At 42.7% G+C, this 26,500-nt stretch overlaps 1 protein-coding gene across 6 annotated transcripts in view; it reads left to right on the plus strand.

Moving 5' to 3' along the window:
• LOC124018369 (syntaxin-binding protein 4-like) overlaps positions 1 to 26,500 on the plus strand; it is a 119,184-nt gene that overhangs the window by 18,642 nt on the left and 74,042 nt on the right. For all 6 annotated transcript variants that reach the window (XM_046333648.1, XM_046333649.1, XM_046333646.1 and 3 more), the window contains exon 3: positions 17,567 to 17,662. In XM_046333648.1, coding sequence (XP_046189604.1) covers positions 17,567 to 17,662 — 96 coding nt within the window. The remainder of the gene's footprint in view (positions 1 to 17,566; positions 17,663 to 26,500) is intronic.

Genomic DNA, 26,500 nt, shown 5'->3' on the forward strand with positions numbered 1-26,500 from the left:
CCTCTCTTTGGAGTTCCTCTCCTCCTCTCTTTAGAGTTCACCTCCTCCTCCTCTCTTTGGAGTTCACCTCCTCTTCCTCACTTTAGAGTTCACCTCCTCCTCCTCACTTTAGAGTTCACCTCCTCTTCCTCACTTTAGAGTTCACCTCCTCTTCCTCACTTTAGAGTTCACCTCCTCCTCCTCTCTTTAGAGTTCACCTCCTCCTCCTCTCTTTAGAGTTCACCTCCTCCTCCTCTCTTTAGAGTTCACCTCCTCTTCCTCACTTTAGAGTTCACCTCCTCTTCCTCTCTTTAGAGTTGACCTCCTCTTCCTCACTTTAGAGTTCACCTCCTCCTCTCTTTAGAATTCACCTCCTCCTCCTCTCTTTAGAGTTCACCTCCTCCTCCTCTCTTTAGAGTTCACCTCCTCCTCCTCTCTTTAGAGTTCACCTCCTCTTCCTCACTTTAGAGTTCACCTCCTCTTCCTCACTTTAGAGTTGACCTCCTCTTCCTCACTTTAGAGTTCACCTCCTCCTCTCTTTAGAATTCACCTCCTCCTCCTCACTTTAGAGTTCACCTCCTCTTCCTCACTTTAGAGTTCACCTCCTCCTCCTCACTTTAGAGTTCACCTCCTCCTCCTCTCTTTGGAGTTCACCTCCTCCTCCTCACTTTAGAGTTCACCTCCTCCTCCTCTCTTTGGAGTTCCTCTTCTCCTCTCTTTAGAGTTCACCTCCTCCTCCTCTCTTTGGAGTTCACCTCCTCTTCCTCACTTTAGAGTTCACCTCCTCCTCCTCACTTTAGAGTTCACCTCCTCCTCCTCACTTTAGAGTTCACCTCCTCCTCCTCTCTTTGGAGTTCCTCTCCTCCTCTCTTTAGAGTTCACCTCCTCTTCCTCACTTTAGAGTTCACCTCCTCCTCCTCACTTTAGAGTTCACCTCCTCTTCCTCACTTTAGAGTTCACCTCCTCTTCTTCACTTTAGAGTTCACCTCCTCTTCTTCACTTTAGAGTTCACCTCCTCTTCCTCACTTTAGAGTTCACCTCCTCTTCCTCACTTTAGAGTTCACCTCCTCTTCCTCACTTTAGAGTTCACCTCCTCTTCCTCACTTTAGAGTTCACCTCGTCCTCTCTTTAGAATTCACCTCCTCTTCCTCTCTTTAGAATTCACCTCCTCTTCCTCTCTTTAGAGTTGACCTCTTCCTCTCTTTAGAATTCATCTCTTCTTCCTCTCTTTAGAGTTCACCTCTTCTTCCTCTCTTTAGAGTTCACCTCCTCTTCCTCTCTTTAGAGTTCACCTCCTCTTACTCACTTTAAATTGCACCTCCTCTTCCTCTCTTGAGTTGATCTCCTCTTCCTCTCTTTAGAGTTGACCTCCTCTTCCTCTCTTTAGAGGTCACTTCGTCTTGATGTGTCTGAGTCCTGTGGTCTCTACAAGCTGTTTCATCTCTTATATTATGGGATGTCTCATCCTGTGAATGTCCCTGACACCCTGACAGAACTACACCCTGACAGAACTACACCCTGACAGAACTACACCCTGACAGAACTACATAATGACAGAACTACACCCTGACAGAACTACACCCTGACAGAACTACACCCTGACAGAACTACACCCTGACAGAACTACATAATGACATAACTACACCCTGATAGAACTACACCCTGACAGAACTACACCCTGACAGAACTACACCCTGACAGAACTACATAATGACATAACTACACCCTGACATAACTACACCCTGACAGAACTACACCCTGACAGAACTACACCCTGACAGAACTACATAATGACATAACTACACCCTGACAGAACTACACCCTGACAGAACTACATAATGACATAACTACACCCTGACATAACTACACCCTGACAGAACTACACCCTGACAGAACTACATAATGACAGAGCTACATAGTGAGAGAGAAAACACCCTGACAGACAGAGGGAGAACCTAGCATATCAAAGAAGTAGAGCGAGAGAGAGGAGAGAGAGAGGAGAGAAAGGACAAGGAGAGGAGGAAAGAGCAACTCCCAAAACCTGATCCCAGAAAATTAACATGCTCCTCTCGCTACAAACTCAATTAGCGCTAACATATTGTCTGCCTGGAAAGAGCAGACTAGCCCTGAGCTACACAGGTACTGCTCTAATGGATGGATGGTGTGTGTGTGTGTGAGTGGTGTGTGTGTGTGTGTGTGTGTGTGTGTGTGTGTGTGTGTGTGTGTGTGTGTGTGTGTGTGTGTGTGTGTGTGTGTGTGTGTGTGTGTGTGTGTGTGTGTGTGTGTGTGTGTGTGTGTGTGTGCGTGCGTGTGTGAGTGGTGTGCGAGAGAGTACGAGAAAGTATATTCCATTTTGTTATGACTCAAGCGATACATTTCTGTCCGTTCTACAGGTAACTCCCCAAATAAAGGAAACACTTGAATAAATGAGGGTTACATAGTATATTGAAAGCATGGGGTGCTTCCACACAGGAAGCTCCAGACACTTGTAGAGTCTATGCCAAGGCGCATTGAAGCTCTTCTGGTTGCTTCGTGGTGACCAAACGTGCTGTTAAGACACTTTATGTTGATGTTTCCTTTATTTTAGCAGTTACCTGTAGCAGCAGGCTACACGGAGAATGGAACATTGTAGTTAGGGGAAACGGCTCGAGTCGCACAATATGGAATATAACATTGAGGATAAAGTTTGGAATGACACAATTTCATGTGTACAACATTTAAAGACCTGCATCACTATACTGAGATCTTTGCCGTTTCTAAAAGGACGTATTTGGGTGTTTTTGGAGCCTTCCCTCATGTTCTTTCAGGGGCCCCCATACTACACAACGCGGATGAGGAAGATATTTGCTGTTTCTATAAAACGTGCAATCATACAAAAGGTGTCTGGACCCTTTTAATAACATACTATTGACATCAAAAATAGAGATTTGGTCGTAAAAAACACCTTCTCCTTTAATCCATGTATTAGAGCCTAATCCCACAAAGGTGACACTGCCTGACATCCCACCCTATTCACGATATAGTGCACGACTGTTTTGAGCAGAACCCATAGCGAGAGCAGGGATACAGCACATATAGACCAAGGTGAATGAGCGGACAGGAAGTGGGTTTTGATCTGGCCAGGCAGCTGGTGTGTACGTCCTTGGTGACAGGTCAGAACCCCTGCAGTTTGTTTTGTCTCTGAGGCATTATGCTAAGATGCCTGCTGAAACCACCCACTTCTGACCCCCCCCACTACCGCCCCCCTCCAGCTACGATCCTCATCCAACCTCCTCCACTATACTAAGCCCTCATATGGTCTGATCCAATGAACTAATTGTCCATTAAGTTGTGGAATGTTTAGCAACAATGGAAGTGGATGAGGCAGATTGATTGTTTGATATATTAGAAACATGACATTCATTCCAATACAGATTTATTAGAAACATGGCATTCATTCCAATACAGATATATTAGAAACATGGCATTCATTCCAATACAGATATATTAGAAACATGACATTCATTCCAATACAGATATATTAGAAACATGACATTCATTCCAGTACAGATATATTAGAAACATGACATTCATTCCAATACAGATATATTAGAAACATGGCATTCATTCCAATACAGATATATTAGAAACATGACATTCATTCCAATACAGATATATTAGAAACATGGCATTTATTCGACTACAGATATATTAGAAACATGGCATTTATTCGACTACAGATATATTAGAAACATGGCATTCATTCCAATACAGATATATTAGAAACATGACATTCATTCCAGTACAGATATATTAGAAACATGACATTCATTCCAATACAGATATATTAGAAACATGGCATTCATTCCAATACAGATATATTAGAAACATGGCATTCATTCCAATACAGATATATTAGAAACATGACATTCATTCCAATACAGATATATTAGAAACATGGCATTTATTCGACTACAGATATATTAGAAACATGACATTCATTCCAATACAGATATATTAGAATCATGACATTCATTCCAATACAGATATATTAGAAACATGGCATTCATTCCAATACAGATATATGAGAAACATGACATTCATTCCAATACAGATATATTAGAAACATGACATTCATTCCAATACAGATATATTAGAAACATGGCATTTATTCGACTACAGATATATTAGAAACATGACATTCATCCCAATACAGATATATTAGAAACATGGCATTCATTCGACTACAGATATATAAGAAACATGACATTCATTCCAATACAGATATATTAGAAACATGACATTCATTCCAATACAGATATATTAGAAACATGGCATAGAAACATAGTCAGGTATTAACCATCTATAGACCCATCTATAGACCCATAGTCAGGTATTAACCATCTATAGACCCATAGCCAGGTATTAACCATCTATAGACCCATAGTCAGGTATTAACCATCTATAGACCCATAGTCAGGTATTAACCATCTATAGACCCATAGTCAGGTATTAACCATCTATAGACCCATAGCCAGGTATTAACCATCTATAGACCCATCTATAGACCCATAGTCAGGTATTAACCATCTATAGACCCATCTATAGACCCATAGCCAGGTATTAACCATCTATAGACCCATAGCCAGGTATTAACCATCTATAGACCCATCTATAGACCCATAGCCAGGTATTAACCATCTATAGACCCATAGCCATCAGGACCCATAGTCAGGTATTAACCATCTATAGACCCATAGTCAGGTATTAACCATCTATAGACCCTATATAGTCAGGTATTAACCATCTATAGACCCATCTATAGACCCATAGTCAGGTATTAACCATCTATAGACCCATAGTCAGGTATCTAACCCATCTATTAACCATCTATAGACCCATAGTCAGGTATTAACCATCTATAGACCCATAGTCAGGTATTAACCATCTATAGACCCATATTAACCATCTATAGACCCATAGTCAGGTATTAACCATCTATAGACCCATAGTCAGGTATTAACCATCTATAGACCCATAGTCAGGTATTAACCATCTATAGACCCATAGTCAGGTATTAACCATCTATAGACCCATAGTCAGGTATTAACCATCTATAGACCCATAGTCAGGTATTAACCATCTATAGACCCATAGTCAGGTATTAACCATCTATATAGTCAGGTATTAACCATCTATAGACCCATAGTCAGGTATTAACCATCTATAGACCCATCTATAGACCATCTATAGACCCATAGTCAGGTATTAACCATCTATAGACCCATAGTCAGGTATTAACCATCTATAGACCCATATAGACCCATCTATAGACCCATCAGGTATTAACCATCTATAGACCCATAGTCAGGTATTAACCATCTATAGACCCATAGTCAGGTATTAACCATCTATAGACCCATAGTCAGGTATTAACCATCTATAGACCCATAGTCAGGTATTAACCATCTATAGACCCATATAGACCCATAGTCAGGTATTAACCATCTATAGACCCATAGTCAGGTATTAACCATCTATAGACCCATAGTCAGGTATTAACCATCTATAGACCCATAGTCAGGTATTAACCATCTATAGACCCATCTATAGACCCATCAGGTATTAACCATCTATAGACCCATCTATAGACCCATAGTCAGGTATAACCATCTATAGACCAGGTATTAACCATCTATAGACCCATAGTCAGGTATTAACCATCTATAGACCCATCTATAGACCCATAGTCAGGTATTAACCATCTATAGACCCATAGTCAGGTATTAACCATCTATAGACCCATCTAGACCCATAGTCAGGTATTAACCATCTATAGACCCATAGTCAGGTATTAACCATCTATAGACCCATCAGGTATTAACCATCTATAGACCCATCTATAGACCCATAGTCAGGTATTAACCATTAACCATCTATAGACCCATAGTCAGGTATTAACCATCTATAGACCCATAGTCAGGTAACCATCTATAGACCATCTATAGACCCATAGCCAGGTATTAACCATCTATAGACCCATAGTCAGGTATTAACCATCTATAGACCCATAGTCAGGTATTAACCATCATCTATAGACCCATAGTCAGGTATTAACCATCTATAGACCCATAGTCAGGTATTAACCATCTATAGACCCATCTATATTAACCATCCCATAGTCAGGTATTAACCATCTATAGACCCATAGTCAGGTATTAACCATCTATAGACCCATATTAACCATCTATAGACCCATCTATAGACCCATAGTCAGGTATTAACCATCTATAGATCCCCATAGTCAGGTATTAACCATCTATAGACCCATCTATAGACCCATAGTCAGGTATTAACCATCTATAGACCCATAGTCAGGTATTAACCATCTATAGACCCATAGTCAGGTATTAACCATCTATAGACCCATAGTCAGGTATTAACCATCTATAGACCCATCTATAACCATCTATAGACCCATAGTCAGGTATTAACCATCTATAGACCCATAGTCAGGTATTAACCATCTATAGACCCATAGCCAGGTATTAACCATCTATAGACCCATAGTCAGGTATTAACCATCTATAGACCCATCTATAGACCCATAGTCAGGTATTAACCATCTATAGACCCATAGTCAGGTATTAACCATCTATAGACCCATCTATAGACCCATAGTCAGGTATTAACCATCTATAGACCCATCTATAGACCCATAGTCAGGTATTAACCATCTATAGACCCATCTATAGACCCATAGTCAGGTATTAACCATCTATAGACCCATAGTCAGGTATTAACCATCTATAGACCCATCTAGACCCATAGTCAGGTATTAACCATCTATAGACCCATCTATAGACCCATAGTCAGGTATTAACCATCTATAGACCCATAGACCAGGTATTAACCATCTATAGACCCATCTATAGACCCATAGTCAGGTATTAACCATCTATAGACCCATAGCCAGGTATTAACCATCTATAGATAGTCAGGTATTAACCATCTATAGACCCATAGCCAGGTATTAACCATCTATAGACCCATCTATAGACCCATAGTCAGGTAACCATTAACCATCTATAGACCCATAGCCAGGTATTAACCATCTATAGACCCATAGACCCATCAGGTATTAACCATCTATAGACCCATAGTCAGGTATTAACCATCTATAGTATATTAACCATCTATAGACCCATAGTCAGGTATTAACCATCTATAGACCCATAGTCATCTATAGACCCATAGACCATCTATAGACCCATCAGGTATTAACCATCTATAGACCCATCTCTATAGACCCATAGTCAGGTATTAACCATCTATAGACCATCTATAGACCCATAGCAGGTATTAACCATCTATAGACCCATCTATTAACCATCTATAGACCCATAGTCAGGTATTAACCATCTATAGACCCATAGTCAGGTATTAACCATCTATAGACCCATAGTCAGGTATCTAGACCCATAGCCAGGTATTAACCATCTATAGACCCATCTATAGACCATCTATAGACCCATCTATAGACCCATAGCCAGGTATTAACCATCTATAGACCCATCTATAGACCCATAGCCAGGTATTAACCATCTATAGACCCATAGCCAGGTATTAACCATCTATAGACCCATCTATAGACCCATAGTCAGGTATTAACCATCTATAGACCCATAGCCAGGTATTAACCATCTATAGACCCATCTATAGACCCATCTATAGACCCATAGCCAGGTATTAACCATCTATAGACCCATAGCCAGGTATTAACCATCTATAGACCCATAGCCAGGTATTAACCATCTATAGACCCATAGTCAGGTATTAACCATCTATAGACCCATAGCCAGGTATTAACCATCTATAGACCCATCTATAGACCCATAGTCAGGTATTAACCATCTATAGACCCATAGCCAGGTATTAACCATCTATAGACCCATAGTCAGGTATTAACCATCTATAGACCCATAGTCAGGTATTAACCATCTATAGACCCATCTATAACCATCTATAGACCCTATAGTCAGGTATTAACCATCTATAGACCCATAGCCAGGTATTAACCATCTATAGACCCATAGTCAGGTATTAACCATCTATAGACCCATCTATAGACCCATAGTCAGGTATTAACCATCTATAGACCCATAGTCAGGTATTAACCATCTATAGACCCATAGTCCAGGTATTAACCATCTATTAGACCCATCTATAGACCCATAGTCAGGTATTAACCATCTATAGACCCATAGTCAGGTATTAACCATCTATAGACCCATAGCCAGGTATTAACCATCTATAGACCCATCTATAGACCCATAGTCAGGTATTAACCATCTATAGACCCATCTAGACCCATAGTCAGGTATTAACCATCTATAGACCCATAGCCATAGACCCTATAGTCAGGTATTAACCATCTATAGACCCATAGCCAGGTATTAACCATCTATAGACCCATAGCCAGGTATTAACCATCTATAGACCCATCTATAGACCCATAGTCAGGTATTAACCATCTATAGACCCATAGCAGGTATTAACCATCTATAGACCCATAGCCAGGTATTAACCATCTATAGACCCATCTATAGACCCATAGTCAGGTATTAACCATCTATAGACCCATCTATAGACCCATAGGTATTAACCATCTATAGACCCATATAGACCCAGGTATTAACCATCTATAGACCCATAGCCAGGTATTAACCATCTATAGACCCATAGACCCATCAGGTATTAACCATCTATAGACCCATCTAGACCCATAGTCAGTATTAACCATCTATCTATAGACCCATAGCCAGGTATTAACCATCTATAGACCCATCTATAGACCCATAGTCAGGTATTAACCATCTATAGACCCATAGCCTATTAACCATCTATAGACCCATAGTCAGGTATTAACCATCTATAGACCCATCTATAGACCCATAGCCAGGTATTAACCATCTATAGACCCATCTATAGACCCATAGTCAGGTATTAACCATCTATAGACCCATCTATAGACCCATAGTCAGGTATTAACCATCTATAGATTAACCATCTATAGACCCATAGTCAGGTATTAACCATCTATAGACCCATCTATTAACCATCTATAGACCCATAGTCAGGTATTAACCATCTATAGACCCATAGTCAGGTATTAACCATCTATAGACCCATCTATAGACCCATAGTCAGGTATTAACCATCTATAGACCCATAGTCAGGTATTAACCATCTATCTAGACCCATAGTCAGGTATTAACCATCTATAGACCCATCTATAGACCCATAGCAGGTATTAACCATCTATAGACCCATAGCCAGGTATTAACCATCTATAGACCCATAGACCCATCAGGTATTAACCATCTATAGACCCATAGCCAGGTATTAACCATCTATAGACCCATCTATAGACCCATCTATTAACCATCTATAGACCATCTATAGACCCATAGTCAGGTATTAACCATCTATAGACCCATCTATAGACCCATAGCCAGGTATTAACCATCTATAGACCCATAGCCAGGTATTAACCATCTATAGACCCATAGTCAGGTATTAACCATCTATAGACCCATAGCCAGGTATTAACCATCTATTACCATCTATAGACCCATCTATAACCATCTATAGACCCATAGCCAGGTATTAACCATCTATAGACCCATAGCCAGGTATTAACCATCTATAGACCCATAGCCAGGTATTAACCATCTATAGACCCATAGCCAGGTATTAACCATCTATAGACCCATCTATATCTACCCATCTATAGACCCAGGTATTAACCATCTATAGACCCATAGTCAGGTATTAACCATCTATAGACCCATAGTCAGGTATTAACCATCTATAGACCCATAGTCAGGTATTAACCATCTATAGACCCATAGTCAGGTATTAACCATCTATAGACCCATAGTCAGGTATTAACCATCTATAGACCCATCTATAGACCCATCTATAGACCCATCTATAGACCCATAGCCAGGTATTAACCATCTATAGACCCATAGTCAGGTATTAACCATCTATAGACCCATAGTCAGGTATTAACCATCTATAGACCCATAGTCAGGTATAACCATCTATAGACCCATAGTCCAGGTATTAACCATCTATAGACCCATAGTCAGGTATTAACCATCTATAGACCCATAGTCAGGTATTAACCATCTATAGTAGTCAGGTTAACCATCTATAGACCCATAGTCAGGTATTAACCATCTATAGACCCATAGTCAGGTATTAACCATCTATAGACCCATAGTCAGGTATTAACCATCTATAGACCCATAGTCAGGTATTAACCATCTATAGACCCATAGTCAGGTATTAACCATCTATAGACCCATAGTCAGGTATTAACCATCTATAGACCCATAGTCAGGTATTAACCATCTATAGACCCATAGTCAGGTATTAACCATCTATAGACCCATAGTCAGGTATTATAACCCATAGTCAGGTATTAACCATCTATAGACCCATAGCCAGGTATTAACCATCTATAGACCCATAGCCAGGTATTAACCATCTATAGACCCATAGCCAGGTATTAACCATCTATAGTCAGGTATTAACCATCTATAGACCCATAGTCAGGTATTAACCATCTATAGACCCATCTATAGACCCATATAGACCCATAGTCAGGTATTAACCATCTATAGACCCATCTATAGACCCATAGCCCATCTATAGACCCATAGTCAGGTATTAACCATCTATAGACCCATAGCCAGGTATTAACCATCTATAGACCCATAGTCAGGCATTAACCATCTATATAAATAAATAATAAATAATATAGACCCATAGTCAGGCATTAACCATCTATAGACCCATCTATAGACCCATCTATAGACCCATCTATAGACCCATCTATAGACCCATAGTCAGGCATTAACCATCTATAGACCCATCTATAGACCCATCTATAGACCCATCTATAGACCCATCTATAGACCCATATAGACCATCTATAGACCCATCTATAGACCCATCTATAGACCCATCTATAGACCCATCTATAGACCCATAGTCAGGTATTAACCATCTATAGACCCATAGTCAGGTATTAACCATCTATAGACCCATAGTCAGGTATTAACCATCTATAGACCCATAGTCAGGTATTAACCATCTATAGACCCATAGTCAGGTATTAACCATCTATAGACCCATAGCAAGGTATTAACCATCTATAGACCCATAGTCAGGTATTAACCATCTATAGACCCATCTATAGACCCATAGTCAGGTATTAACCATCTATAGACCCATAGTCAGGTATTAACCATCTATAGACCCATAGTCAGGTATTAACCATCTATAGACCCATCTATAGACCCATAGCCAGGTATTAACCATCTATAGACCCATAGTCAGGTATTAACCATCTATAGACCCATAGTCAGGTATTAACCATCTATAGACCCATAGTCAGGTATTAACCATCTATAGACCCATCTATAGACCCATAGTCAGGTATTAACCATCTATAGACCCATAGTCAGGTATTAACCATCTATAGACCCATCTATAGACCCATAGTCAGGTATTAACCATCTATAGACCCATAGTCAGGTATTAACCATCTATAGACCCATAGTCAGGTATTAACCATCTATAGACCCATAGTCAGGTATTAACCATCTATAGACCCATCTATAGACCCATAGTCAGGTATTTACCATGTAGGACCACACAGAAAATAGGATGGCATTTGGGAGACAGGCATACATATACAGCAGTCGCTTGACACACACACACACACACACACACACACACACACACACACACACACACACACACACACACACACACACACACACACACACACACACACACACACACACACACACACACACACACACACACACACACACACACACACCTTTAACCTGAGGCAACCATTAAGTTACCTTTTGTTGTAATAAGCATGTAGTATTGTCCATCGGGGGTTGTTGTTGGCCTGTTACCTGGGCAACACTTTCCTTATAGTTTACCTCAGTCCAACAAAAACTGTTCCGGACTGTCCCGGAGTGTCTCTGTAGAATATACATACACTGTATACTATCAGGACATTGCTTATCTAGCCATTATTTCAACTGCAGCGGTATTAGTATGCTAATTTACATTACAAAGGCTTTGTGAAGGGTTACCTGAGTTTCTGTATCCCCTCAAGGCTGTTGGAGACGAGTGCTTTAGTTGTGTAGGTTTAACTCATGCTATGTTATTGACACAGATAGGCCTGTTGAAGTAAAGAGAATGTAGAGAATTCCCACCACTATTGTGACAGCATACAGACTCATGCTATGTTATTGACACAGATAGGCCTGTTGAAGTAAGGAGAATGTAGAGAATTCCCACCACTATTGTGACAGCATACAGACTCATGCTATGTTATTGACACAGATAGGCCTGTTGAAGTAAAGAGAATGTAGAGAATTCCCACCACTATTGTGACAGCATACAGACTCATGCTATGTTATTGACACAGATAGGCATGTTGAAGTAAAGAGAATGTACAGAATTCCCACCACTATTGTGACAGCATACAGACTCATGCTATGTTATTGACACAGATAGACCTGTTGAAGTAAAGAGAATGTAGAGAATTCCCACCACTATTGTGACAGCATACAGACTCATGCTATGTTATTGACACAGATAGACCTGTTGAAGTAAAGAGAATGTAGAGAATTCCCACCACTATTGTGACAGCATACAGACTCATGCTATGCTATTGACACAGATAGGCCTGTTGATGTAAAGAGAATGTACAGAATTCCCTCCACTATTGTGACAGCATACAGACTCATGCTATGCTATTGACACAGATAGGCCTGTTGATGTAAAGAGAATGTACAGAATTCCCTCCACTATTGTGACAGCATACAGACTCATGCTATGTTATTGAGACAGATAGACCTGTTGAAGTAAAGAGAATGTACAGAATTCCCTCCACTATTGTGACAGCATACAGACTCATGCTATGTTATTGACACAGATAGACCTGTTGAAGTAAAGAGAATGTACAGAATTCCCTCCACTATTGTGACAGCATACAGACTCATGCTATGTTATTGTGGTCATTCTCTCTTTCTCCCCTTACCCATCTGTCTATCGCCTCCTTTGAATTCCATGCTGTCACAGTTACTAGCCCTTTCAAGCTTAACATCCTTATCATTTATCGCCCTCCAGGTTCCCTCGGAGAGTTCATCAATGAGCTTGATGCCTTGATAAGCTCCTTTCCTGAGGACGGCTCACCTCTCACAGTTCTGGGCGACTTTAACCTCCCCACGTCTACCTTTGACTCTTTCCTCTCTGCCTCCTTCTTTCCACTCCTCTCCTCTTTTGACCTCACCCTCTCACCTTCCCATCCTACTCACAAGGCAGGCAATACGCTCGACCTCATCTTTACTAGATGCTGTTCTTCCACTAACCTCATTGCAACTCCCCTCCAAGTCTCCGACCACTGCCTTGTATCCTTTTCCCTCTCGCTCTCATCCAACACCTCCCACACTGCCCCTACTCGGATGGTATCGCGCCGTCCCAACCTTCGCTCTCTCTCCCCCGCTACTCTCTCCTCTTCCATCCTATCATCTCTTCCCTCCGCTCAAACCTTCTCCCACCTATCTCCTGATTCTGCCTCCTCAACCCTCCTCTCCTCCCTCTCTGCATCCCTTGACTCTCTATGTCCCCTATCCTCCAGGCCGGCTCGGTCCTCCCTCCCGCTCCGTGGCTCGATGACTCATTGCGAGCTCACAGAACAGGGCTCCGGGCAGCCGAGCGGAAATGGAGGAAAACTCGCCTCCCTGCGGACCTGGCATCCTTTCACTCCCTCCTCTCTACATTTTCCTCCTCTGTCTCTGCTGCTAAAGCCACTTTCTACCACGCTAAATTCCAAGCATCTGCCTCTAACCCTAGGAAGCTCTTTGCCACCTTCTCCTCCCTCCTGAATCCTCCGCCCCTCCCCCCTCCTCCCTCTCTGCAGATGACTTCGTCAACCATTTTGAAAAGAAGGTCGACGACATCCGATCCTCGTTTGCTAAGTCAAACGACACCGCTGGTTCTGCTCACACTGCCCTACCCTGTGCTCTGACCTCTTTCTCCCCTCTCTCTCCAGATGAAATCTCGCGTCTTGTGACGGCCGGCCGCCCAACAACCTGCCCGCTTGACCCTATCCCCTCCTCTCTTCTCCAGACCATTTCCAGAGACCTTCTCCCTTACCTCACCTCGCTCATCAACTCATCCCTGACCGTTGGCTACGTCCCTTCCGTCTTCAAGAGAGCGAGAGTTGCACCCCTTCTGAAAAAACCTACACTCGATCCCTCCGATGTCAACAATTACAGACCAGTATCCCTTCTTTCTTTTCTCTCCAAAACTCTTGAACGTGCCGTCCTTGGCCAGCTCTCCCGCTATCTCTCTCTGAATGACCTGCTTGATCCAAATCAGTCAGGTTTCAAGACTAGTCATTCAACTGAGACTGCTCTCCTCTGTATCACGGAGGCGCTCCGCACTGCTAAAGCTAACTCTCTCTCCTCTGCTCTCATCCTTCTAGATCTATCGGCTGCCTTCGATACTGTGAACCATCAGATCCTCCTCTCCACCCTCTCCGAGTTGGGCATCTCCCAGGCGCGGCCCACGCTTGGATTGCGTCCTACCTGACAGGTCGCTCCTACCAGGTGGCGTGGCGAGAATCTGTCTCCTCACCACGCGCTCTCACCACTGGTGTCCCCAGGGCTCTGTTCTTGGCCCTCTCCTATTCTCGCTATACACCAAGTCACTTGGCTCTGTCATAACCTCACATGGTCTCTCTTATCATTGCTATGCAGACGACACACAATTAATCTTCTCCTTTCCCCTTCTGATGACCAGGTGGCGAATCGCATCTCTGCATGTCTGGCAGACATATCAGTGTGGATGACGGATCACCACCTCAAGCTGAACCTCGGCAAGACGGAGCTGCTCTTCCTCCCGGGGAAGGACTGCCCGTTCCATGATCTCGCCATCACGGTTGACAACTCCATTGTGTCCTCCTCCCAGAGCGCCAAGAACCTTGGCGTGATCCTGGACAACACCCTGTCGTTCTCAACTAACATCAAGGCGGTGGCCCGTTCCTGTAGGTTCATGCTCTACAACATCCGCAGAGTACGACCCTGCCTCACACAGGAAGCGGCGCAGGTCCTAATCCAGGCACTTGTCATCTCCCGTCTGGATTACTGCAACTCGCTGTTGGCTGGGCTCCCTGCCTGTGCCATTAAACCCCTTCAACTCATCCAGAACGCCGCAGCCCGTCTGGTGTTCAACCTTCCCAAGTTCTCTCACGTCACCCCCGCTCCTCCGTTCTCTCCACTGGCTTCCAGTTGAAGCTCGCATCCGCTACAAGACCATGGTGCTTGCCTACGGAGCTGTGAGGGGAACGGCACCTCAGTACCTCCAGGCTCTGATCGGGCCCTACACCCAAACAAGGGCACTGCGTTCATCCACCTCTGGCCTGCTCGCCTCCCTACCACTGAGGAAGTACAGCTCCCGCTCAGCCCAGTCAAAACTGTTCGCTGCCCTGGCCCCCAATGGTGGAACAAACTCCCTCACGACGCCAGGACAGCGGAGTCAATCACCACCTTCCGGAGACACCTGAAACCCCACCTCTTTAAGGAATACCTAGGATAGGTTAAGTAATCCCTCTCACCCCACCCCCCCTAAGTTTTAGATGCACTATTGTTAAGTGACTGTCCCACTGGATGTCATAAGGTGAATGCACCAATTTGTAAGTCGCTCTGGATAAGAGCGTCTGCTAAATGACTTAAATGTAATGTAAATGTTATTGACACAGATAGACCTGTTGAAGTAAAGAGAATGTACAGAATTCCCTCCACTATTGTGACAGCATACAGATGCATGCTATGTTATTGACACAGATAGACCTGTTGAAGTAAAGAGAATGTACAGAATTCCCTCCACTATTGTGACAGCATACAGACTCATGCTATGCTATTGACACAGATAGGCCTGTTGATGTAAAGAGAATGTAGAGAATTCCCACCACTATTGTGACAGCATACAGACTCATGCTATGCTATTGACACAGATAGGCCTGTTGATGTAAAGAGAATGTACAGAATTCCCTCCACTATTGTGACAGCATACAGAGATATTTCTGCTGTTCTGCACAATGACTGAAGAACAAGGTCAACTCTCCAAACTGCATAAACTTCAGTGGATGGGATACATTTTTTAGTCGTTCAATTGGAGAAGACTCTACTGATCTTCCTGAGACAGCTTTCAGCTCAGAGTCATTAGTAACCCAGTGACAGACAGACAGTAGTTAAACATGTATAGGCTACTATTAAACAGCCCTCTGTTCTATGAGTCATTACTAACCCAGTGACAGACAGACAGTAGTTAAACATGTATATTCTACTATTAAACAGCCCTCTGTTCTATGAGTCATTATTAACCCAGTGACAGACAGACAGACAGTAGTTAAACATGTATAGGCCACTATTAAACAGCCCTCTGTTCTATGAGTCATTACTAACCCAGTGACAGACAGACAGACAGACAGTAGTTAAACATGTATAGGCCACTATTAAACAGCCCTCTGTTCTATGAGTCATTACTAACCTAGTGACAGACAGACAGACAGTAGTTAAACATGTATAGGCTACTATTAAACAGCCCTCTGTTCTATGAGTCATTACTAACCCAGTGACAGACAGTAGTTAAACATGTATAGGCTACTATTAAACAGCCCTCTGTTCTATGAGTCATTACTAACCTAGTGACAGACAGACAGACAGTAGTTAAACATGTATAGGCTACTATTAAACAGCCCTCTGTTCTATGAGTCATTACTAACCCAGTGACAGACAGACAGACAGTAGTTAAACATGTATATTCTACTATTAAACAGCCCTCTGTTCTATGAGTCATTACTAACCTAGTGACAGACAGACAGACAGACAGTAGTTAAACATGTATAGGCTACTATTAAACAGCCCTCTGTTCTATGAGTCATTATTAACCCAGTGACAGACAGACAGACAGTAGTTAAACATGTATAGGCCACTATTAAACAGCCCTCTGTTCTATGAGTCATTATTAACCCAGTGACAGACAGACAGACAGTAGTTAAACATGTATAGGCTACTATTAAACAGCCCTCTGTTCTATGAGTCATTACTAACCCAGTGACAGACAGACAGACAGTAGTTAAACATGTATATTCTACTATTAAACGCCCTCTGTTCTATGAGTCATTACTAACCCAGTGACAGACAGACAGACAGTAGTTAAACATGTATAGGCTACTATTAAACAGCCCTCTGTTCTATGAGTCATTATTAACCCAGTGACAGACAGACAGACAGACAGACAGACAGACAGACAGACAGACAGACAGACAGACAGACAGACAGACAGACAGACAGACAGACAGACAGACAGACAGACAGACAGACAGACAGACAGACAGACAGACAGACAGACAGACAGACAGACAGACAGACAGTAGTTAAACATGTATAGGCTACTATTAAACAGCCCTCTGTTCTATGGTGTGATTTCCCCCCCTCAGGGATCAAAGTGATTGGAGGAATGAAGGAGTTAACGGGAGAGGAGTTTGGAGTCTACGTCAAAAGGATTTTACCTGGTGGCCTTGCTTCAAGTGATGGTAAGTGTCTTTCTATGCAGAAAGAGAACGGTGGGGATGGCAACAGTAACACAGGTTTTTATTGTTTTTAATTGAACCTTTATTTAACTAGTCAAGTCAGTTAAGAACAAAGTTTTATTTACAATGACGGCCTAGGAACAGTGGGTTAACTGCCAGCAGCATACCACCCTGCATACCACTGCTGGCTTGCTTCTGAAGATAAGCAGGGTTGGTTCTGGTCAGTCCATGGATAGGAGACCAGGTGCTGCTGGAAGTGGTGTTGGAGGGCCAGTAGGAGGCTCTCTTTCCTCTGGTTTAAAAAATATCCCAATGCCCCAGGGCAGTGATTGGGGACACTGCCCTGTGTAGGGTGCTGTCTTTCGGGTGGGACGTTAAACAAGTGCCCTGACTCTCTGAGGTCATTAAAAGATCCCATGGCACTTGTTATAAATCATTATAAATCACTCTTTATCATTGAGACAGTAGAAGTATCCCCCCATTATAAATCACTGTTTATCATTGGTCTGTGTTTCAGTCTGCTAACTGACAGGCCCCTCTGGTCTGTGTATCAGTCCACTAATCGACAGGCCACTCTGGTCTGTGGCTCTGGTCTGTGTTTCAGTCCACTAACTGACAGGCCACTCTGGTCTGTGTTTCAGTCCACTAACTGACAGGCCACTCTGGTCTGTGTTTCAGTCCACTAATCGACAGGCCACTCTGGTCTGTGGCTCTGGTCTGTGTTTCAGTCCACTAACTGACAGGCCACTCTGGTCTGTGGCTCTGGTCTGTGTTTCAGTCCACTAACTGACAGGCCCCTCTGGTCTGTGTATCAGTCCACTAATCGACAGGCCACTCTGGTCTGTGTTTCAGTCCACTAACTGACAGGCCACTCTGGTCTGTGGCTCTGGTCTGTGTTTCAGTCCACTAACTGACAGGCCACTCTGGTCTGTGGCTCTGGTCTGTGTTTCAGTCCACTAACTGACAGGCCCCTCTGGTCTGTGGCTCTGGTCTGTGTTTCAGTCCACTAACTGACAGGCCGCTCTGGTCTGTGGCTCTGGTCTGTGTTTCTGTCCACTAACTGACAGGCCACTCTGGTCTGTGGCTCTGGTCTGTGGCTCTGGTCTGTGTTTCAGTCCACTAATCGACAGGCCGCTCTGGTCTGTGTTTCAGTCTGCTAACTGACAGGCCCCTCTGGTCTGTGTTTCAGTCCACTAACTGACAGGCCGCTCTGGTCTGTGGCTCTGGTCTGTGTTTCTGTCCACTAACTGACAGGCCCCTCTGGTCTGTAATTCAGTCCACTAACTGACAGGCCACTCTGGTCTGTGGCTCTGGTCTGTGTTTCAGTCCACTAACTGACAGGCCACTCTGGTCTGAGGCTCTGGTCTGTGTTTCAGTCCACAAACTGACAGGCCACTATGGTCTGTGTTTCAGTCCACTAATCGACAGGCCGCTCTGGTCTGTGTTTCAGTCTGCTAACTGACAGGCCCCTCTGGTCTGTGTTTCAGTCTGCTAACTGACAGGCCCCTCTGGTCTGTGTTTCAGTCTGCTAACTGACAGGCCCCTCTGGTCTGTGTTTCAGTCCACTAACTGACAGGCCACTCTGGTCTGTGGCTCTGGTCTGTGTTTCAGTCCACTAACTGACAGGCCACTCTGGTCTGTGGCTCTGGTCTGTGTTTCAGTCCACTAACTGACAGGCCACTCTGGTCTGTGTTTCAGTCCACTAATCGACAGGCCACTCTGGTCTGAGGCTCTGGTCTGTGTTTCAGTCCACTAACTGACAGGCCACTCTGGTCTGTGTTTCAGTCCACTAACCAACAGGCCACTCTGGTCTGTGTTTCAGTCCACTAATCGACAGGCCGCTCTGGTCTGTGTTTCAGTCTGCTAACCGACAGGCCGCTCTGGTCTGTGTGTTTTGGATGTGGTTTCTCTACTTGGTCCCTGAAATGAAGGATTGCAGAAAAGAGCAGCAACAGTCGCTGATAAGTACTGCATCCCAAATTCCCTACATAGTGCACTACTTTAGACCAGAGCTGGCACCCTATTCCCTACATAGTGCACTACTTTAGACCAGAGCTGGCACCCTATTCCCTACATAGTGCACTACTTTAGACCAGAGCTGGCACCTATTCCCTACATAGTGCACTACTTTAGACCAGAGCTGGCACCCTATTCCCTACATAGTGCACTACTTTAGACCAGAGTTGGCACCCTATTCCCTACATAGTGCACTACTTTAGACCAGAGCTGGCACCCTATTCCCTACATAGTGCACTACTTTAGACCAGAGCTGGCACCCTATTCCCTACATAGTGCACTATTTTAGGGCTCTGGACAAAAGCAGTGCACTATGTAGGGAATAGGGTCCCGTTTGGGACACAGATAACTACTGGGAAATCTGCCTCTGCTCCAACCCTAACATGGTGTGATTAAATTGCTTTGATCCCTGTGATTTGGGACAGCTTTCCCACTAGTGACCCAAGAAGAGCAATCTCATTATTGTGAATGGTCTGGGAAAATCCATCAGACTCAGAAGTCAGAAAGGGCTGCATCCCAAATGGCACCCTATTCCATATTTAGTGCACTACTTTTGACCAGAAGCCTATGTGCTCTGTGGGTAAAAGTAGTGCACTAAATTGGGAATACAGTGCGATTTGGGACACAGGGGTTTGGAGTGAAGTCGTTTCACTGGAACAGAGAGTTCCTAGAATAAACTAGTATTTATCGGAAGGGTTACGGAGGTCACAACCTTGGGCCATGTTTCATTCCAGAATCTTGTCTTTCTTCCTGTCCTCGTTCGCTCCCTATTGAAGATCTGACAGGACTGGATAGAGGAAAGCAATATGGTGGAAAATGAAGATGATGGAGATAGCTGTTTTCTTAGGCAGACATCAGAGGCTTCGGGAAACAGCATCAAGCGCTTCCAGCAGATACATTTTCTATTACAATAAAACCAATTGAAACCAAGGCAGACTACTACCGATAGCCCTGAGGAAATACAGCTAACTACTACCGATAGCCCGCAGGAAATACAGCTAACTACAATTTATAGCCCTGAGGAAATACAGCTAACTACTACCTATAGCCCTCAGGAAATACAGCTAACTACTACCTATAGCTCTCAGGAAATACAGCTAACTACTACTTTAATGTATATGTACAGGCTGTGGTGTAAGTGGCTCGTGTGTGTGTGTGTGTGTGTGTGTGTGTGTGTGTGTGTGTGTGTGTGTGTGTGTGTGTGTGTGTGTGTGTGTGTGTGTGTGTGTGTGTGTGTGTGTGTGTGTGTGTGTGTGTGTGTGTGTCCAGCATCATCCCAGTGCGTAGTACTATCAGTTTTAATACCTCTGAAGGGTAGGATTAAACAGGTCTGTCTCGATCTCTTCCTGTCTTCCTCTGTTACCATGGAGACTTACTACAGTGTCAGTATAGAGGTCTATTTGAGTACAGACTCTGTTACTATGGAGATTTACTACAGTGTCAGTATAGATAGAGGTATATGTGAGTACACTCTGTTACCATGGAGACTTACTACAGTGTCAGTATAGAGGTGTATATGAGTACATACTGTTTCTATGGAGACTTACTACAGTGTCAGTATAGAGGTCTATATGAGTACAGACTGTTACTATGGAGACTTACTACAGTGTCAGTATAGAGGTCTATATGAGTACAGACTCTGTTACTATGGAGACTTACTACAGTGTCAGTATAGAGGTCTATATGAGTACAGATCTGTTACCATGGAGACTTACTACAGTGTCAGTATAGAGGTCTATATGAGTACAGACTGTTACTATGGAGACTTACTACAGTGTCAGTATAGAGGTCTATATGAGTACAGACTGTTACTATGGAGACTTACTACAGTGTCAGTATAGAGGTCTATATGAGTACAGACTCTGTTACTATGGAGACTTACTACAGTGTCAGTATAGAGGTCTATATGAGTACAGACTGTTACTATGTAAGTCGCTCTGGATAAGAGCGTCTGCTAAATGACTTAAATGTAAATGTAATGTAATGAGACTTACTACAGTGTCAGTATAGAGGTCTATTTGAGTACAGACTCTGTTACTATGGAGACTTACTACAGTGTCAGTATAGAGGTCTATATGAATACAGACTGTTACTATGTTACTATGTCAGTATAGATATGAGTACAGACTGTTACTATGGAGACTTACTACAGTGTCAGTATAGAGGTCTATATGAGTACAGACTGTTACTATGGAGACTTACTACAGTGTCAGTATAGAGGTCTATATGAGTACAGACTCTGTTACTATGGAGACTTACTACAGTGTCAGTATAGAGGTCTATATGAGTACAGACTGTTACTATGGAGACTTACTACAGTGTCAGTATAGAGGTCTATATGAGTACAGACTGTTACTATGGAGACTTACTACAGTGTCAGTATAGAGGTCTATATGAGTACAGACTCTGTTACTATGGAGACTTACTACAGTGTCAGTATAGAGGTCTATATGAGTACAGACTGTTACTATGGAGACTTACTACAGTGTCAGTATAGAGGTCTATATGAGTACAGACTGTTACTATGGAGACTTACTATGTCAGTATAGAGGTCTTACACAGACTGTTACTATGGAGACTTACTACAGTGTCAGTATAGAGGTCTATATGAGTACAGACTGTTACTATGTTACTATGGAAATGACTTAAATGTAAATGTAATGTAATGAGACTTACTACAGTGTCAGTATAGAGGTCTATATGAGTACAGACTGTTACTATGTTACTATGGAGACTTACTACAGTGTCAGTATAGAGGTCTATATGAGTACAGACTCTGTTACTATGGAGACTTACTACAGTGTCAGTATAGAGGTCTATATGAGTACAGACTGTTACTATGGAGACTTACTACAGTGTCAGTATAGAGGTCTATATGAGTACAGACTGTTACTATGGAGACTTACTACAGTGTCAGTATAGAGGTCTATATGAGTACAGACTCTGTTACTATGGAGACTTACTACAGTGTCAGTATAGAGGTCTATATGAGTACAGACTGTTACTATGGAGACTTACTACAGTGTCAGTATAGAGGTCTACTGTATGAGACTTACAGACTACTATGGAGACTTACTACAGTGTCAGTATAGAGGTCTATATGAGTACAGACTGTTACTATGGAGACTTACTACAGTATATAGGTCTGTACAGACTACTATGGAGACTTACTACAGTGTCAGTATAGAGGTCTATATGAGTACAGACTGTTACTATGGAGACTTACTACAGTGTCAGTATAGAGGTCTATATGAGGACTCTATGGAGACTTACTACAGTGTCAGTATAGAGGTCAGACAGACTCTGTTACTATGGAGACTTACTACAGTGTCAGTATAGAGGTCTATATGAGTACAGACTGTTACTATGGAGACTTACTACAGTGTCTGTTATAGACTATATGTTAGTGTCAGTATAGAGGTCTAGAGTACTGTTACTATGGAGACTTACTACAGTGTCAGTATAGAGGTCTATATGAGTACAGACTGTTACTATGGAGACTTACTACAGTGTCAGTATAGAGGTCTATATGAGTACAGACTCTGTTACTATGGAGACTTACTACAGTGTCAGTATAGAGGTCTATATGAGTACAGACTGTTACTATGGAGACTTACTACAGTGTCAGTATAGAGGTCTATATGAGTACAGACTCTGTTACTATGGAGACTTACTACAGTGTCAGTATAGAGGTCTATATGAGACAGACTATATGAGTACAGACTGTTACTATGGAGACTTACTACAGTGTCAGTATAGAGGTCTATATGAGTACAGACTCTGTTACTATGGAGACTTACTACAGTGTCAGTATAGAGACAGACTTTACTATGGAGACTTACTACAGTGTCAGTATAGAGGTCTATATGAGTACAGACTCTGTTACTATGGAGACTTACTACAGTGTCAGTATAGAGGTCTATATGAGTACAGACTCTGTTACTATGGAGACTTACTACAGTGTCAGTATAGAGGTCTATATGAGTACAGACTCTGTTACTATGGAGACTTACTACAGTGTCAGTATAGAGGTCTATATGAGTACAGACTCTGTTACTATGGAGACTTACTACAGTGTCAGTATAGAGGTCTATATGAGTACAGACTCTGTTACTATGGAGACTTACTACAGTGTCAGTATAGAGGTCTATATGAGTACAGACTGTTACTATGGAGACTTACTACAGTGTCAGTATAGAGGTCTATATGAGACAGGTGTTACTATGGAGACTTACTACAGTGTCAGTATAGAGGTCTATATGAGTACAGACTGTTACTATGGAGACTTACTACAGTGTCAGTATAGAGGTCTATATGAGTACAGACTCTGTTACTATGGAGACTTACTACAGTGTCAGTATAGAGGTCTATATGAGTCAGACTACTATGGAGACTACAGTGTCAGTATAGAGGTCTGTACAGACTACTATGGAGACTTACTACAGTGTCAGTATAGAGGTCTATATGAGTACAGGCTCTGTTACTATGGAGACTTACTACAGTGTCAGTATAGAGGTCTATATGAGTACAGACTGTTACTATGGAGACTTACTACAGTGTCAGTATAGAGGTCTATATGAGTACAGACTCTGTTACTATGGAGACTTACTACAGTGTCAGTATAGAGGTCTATATGAGTACAGATCTGTTACCATGGAGACTTACTACAGTGTCAGTATAGAGGTCTATATGAGTACAGGCTCTGTTACTATGGAGACTTACTACAGTGTCAGTATAGAGGTCTATATGAGTACAGACTGTTACTATGGAGACTTACTACAGTGTCAGTATAGAGGTCTATATGAGTACAGACTCTGTTACTATGGAGACTTACTACAGTGTCAGTATAGAGGTCTATATGAGTACAGACTGTTACTATGGAGACTTACTACAGTGTCAGTATAGAGGTCTATATGAGTACAGACTGTTATCAGCTGTTGTCAGACACAAGTGCGTCTTGAAAGACAAATATCTTCTTCAATAGTGTACAGTGAATTCTACCAAATGAAAAGTCTAAATGACTACGACATCCTAGCATTTAAAGCAAACTCATTTTTCAAAAATGTCACGCACTATATAACATTCTATTTTCTTCTACCCAGAAGACCTACTACTAAGTCTGGGTATTTGGACTGTTAAAACATGGTTATTTAAAATAAGTTATGTAGAACATGCTCTCTGCTACAGCTCATATCAGATAAACTCATCAAGTCTTTTAGACCAGTGACTTATGTAACTTGTCCCTTGGGCTCCAGAAATTGACTAAATTAATCAAATGTACCATTGTTACTATCCCTACTGTAGTGAATGGAACTAACTGCATTGCTATGATGTACAGTTTGCACAACTCTGTGTTATATCATATCGTAATGAACTGAGGGAGAAGGACCAGGTCTCTACTGGGTCGGGATCCCAGATTGGTTATATCATATTGTAATGAACTGAGGGAGAAGGACCAGGTCTCTAGTGGGTCGGGATCCCAGATTGGTTATATCATATCGTAATGAACTGAGGGAGAAGGACCAGGTCTCTAGTGGGTCGGGATCCCAGATTGGTTATATCATATTGTAATGAACTGAGGGAGAAGGACCAGGTCTCTAGTGGTTCGGGATCCCAGATTGGTTATATCATATCGTAATGAACTGAGGGAGAAGGACCAGGTCTCTAGGGGGTCGGGATCCCAGATTGGTTATATCATATCGTAATGAACAGAGGGAGAAGGACCATGTCTCTAGGGGGTCGGGATCCCAGATTGGTTATATCATATTGTAATGAACTGAGGGAGAAGGACCAGGTCTCTAGTGGGTCGGGATCCCAGATTGGTTATATCATATCGTAATGAACAGAGGGAGAAGGACCATGTCTCTAGTGGGTCGGGATCCCAGATTGGTTATATCATATTGTAATGAACTGAGGGAGAAGGACCAGGTCTCTAGTGAGTCGGTATCCCAGATTGGTTATATCATATCGTAATGAACTGAGGGAGAAGGACCAGGTCTCCAGTGGGTCGGGATCCCAGATTGGTTATATCATATCGTAATGAACTGAGGGAGAAGGACCAGGTCTCTAGTGGGTCGGGATCCCAGATTGGTTATATCATATCGTAATGAACTGAGGGAGAAGGACCAGGTCTCTAGTGGGTCGGGATCCCAGATTGGTTATATCATATCGTAATGAACTGAGGGAGAAGGACCAGGTCTCTAGTGGGTCGGGATCCCAGATTGGTTATATCATATCGTAATGAACTGAGGGAGAAGGACCAGGTCTCTAGTGGGTCGGGATCCCAGATTGGTTATATCATATCGTAATGAACTGAGTGAGAAGGACCAGGTCTCTAGTGGGTCGGGATCCCAGATTGGTTATATCATATTGTAATGAACTGAGGGAGAAGGACCAGGTCTCTAGTGGGTCGGGATCCCAGATTGGTTATATCATATTGTAATGAACTGAGGGAGAAGGACCAGGTCTCTAGTGGGTCGGGATCCCAGATTGGTTATATCATATCGTAATGAACAGAGGGAGAAGGACCAGGTCTCTAGTGGGTCGGGATCCCAGATTGGTTATATCATATCGTAATGAACTGAGGGAGAAGGACCAGGTCTCTAGTGGGTTGCGAACACAGATCGCCTGGTCCAAAGAGAAAGGCCCTAGCTAGACACAATCCCAATAAGGTTATCCCCGAGGAAGAGATGGTAATGTGTTTATCATATAGGGTCCTTAAATTACTCCACTTCCAAACAATCTCCTCTAGGGTTGTGTCTGATTTGGTACCCTATTCACTATGTAGAGAACTACTTTGGACAAGGGCACATAGAGGGCTTTGGT

Source organism: Oncorhynchus gorbuscha, unplaced genomic scaffold, assembly GCF_021184085.1.
Source record: "Oncorhynchus gorbuscha isolate QuinsamMale2020 ecotype Even-year unplaced genomic scaffold, OgorEven_v1.0 Un_scaffold_489, whole genome shotgun sequence".
Taxonomy (NCBI): Eukaryota; Metazoa; Chordata; class Actinopteri; order Salmoniformes; family Salmonidae; genus Oncorhynchus; species Oncorhynchus gorbuscha.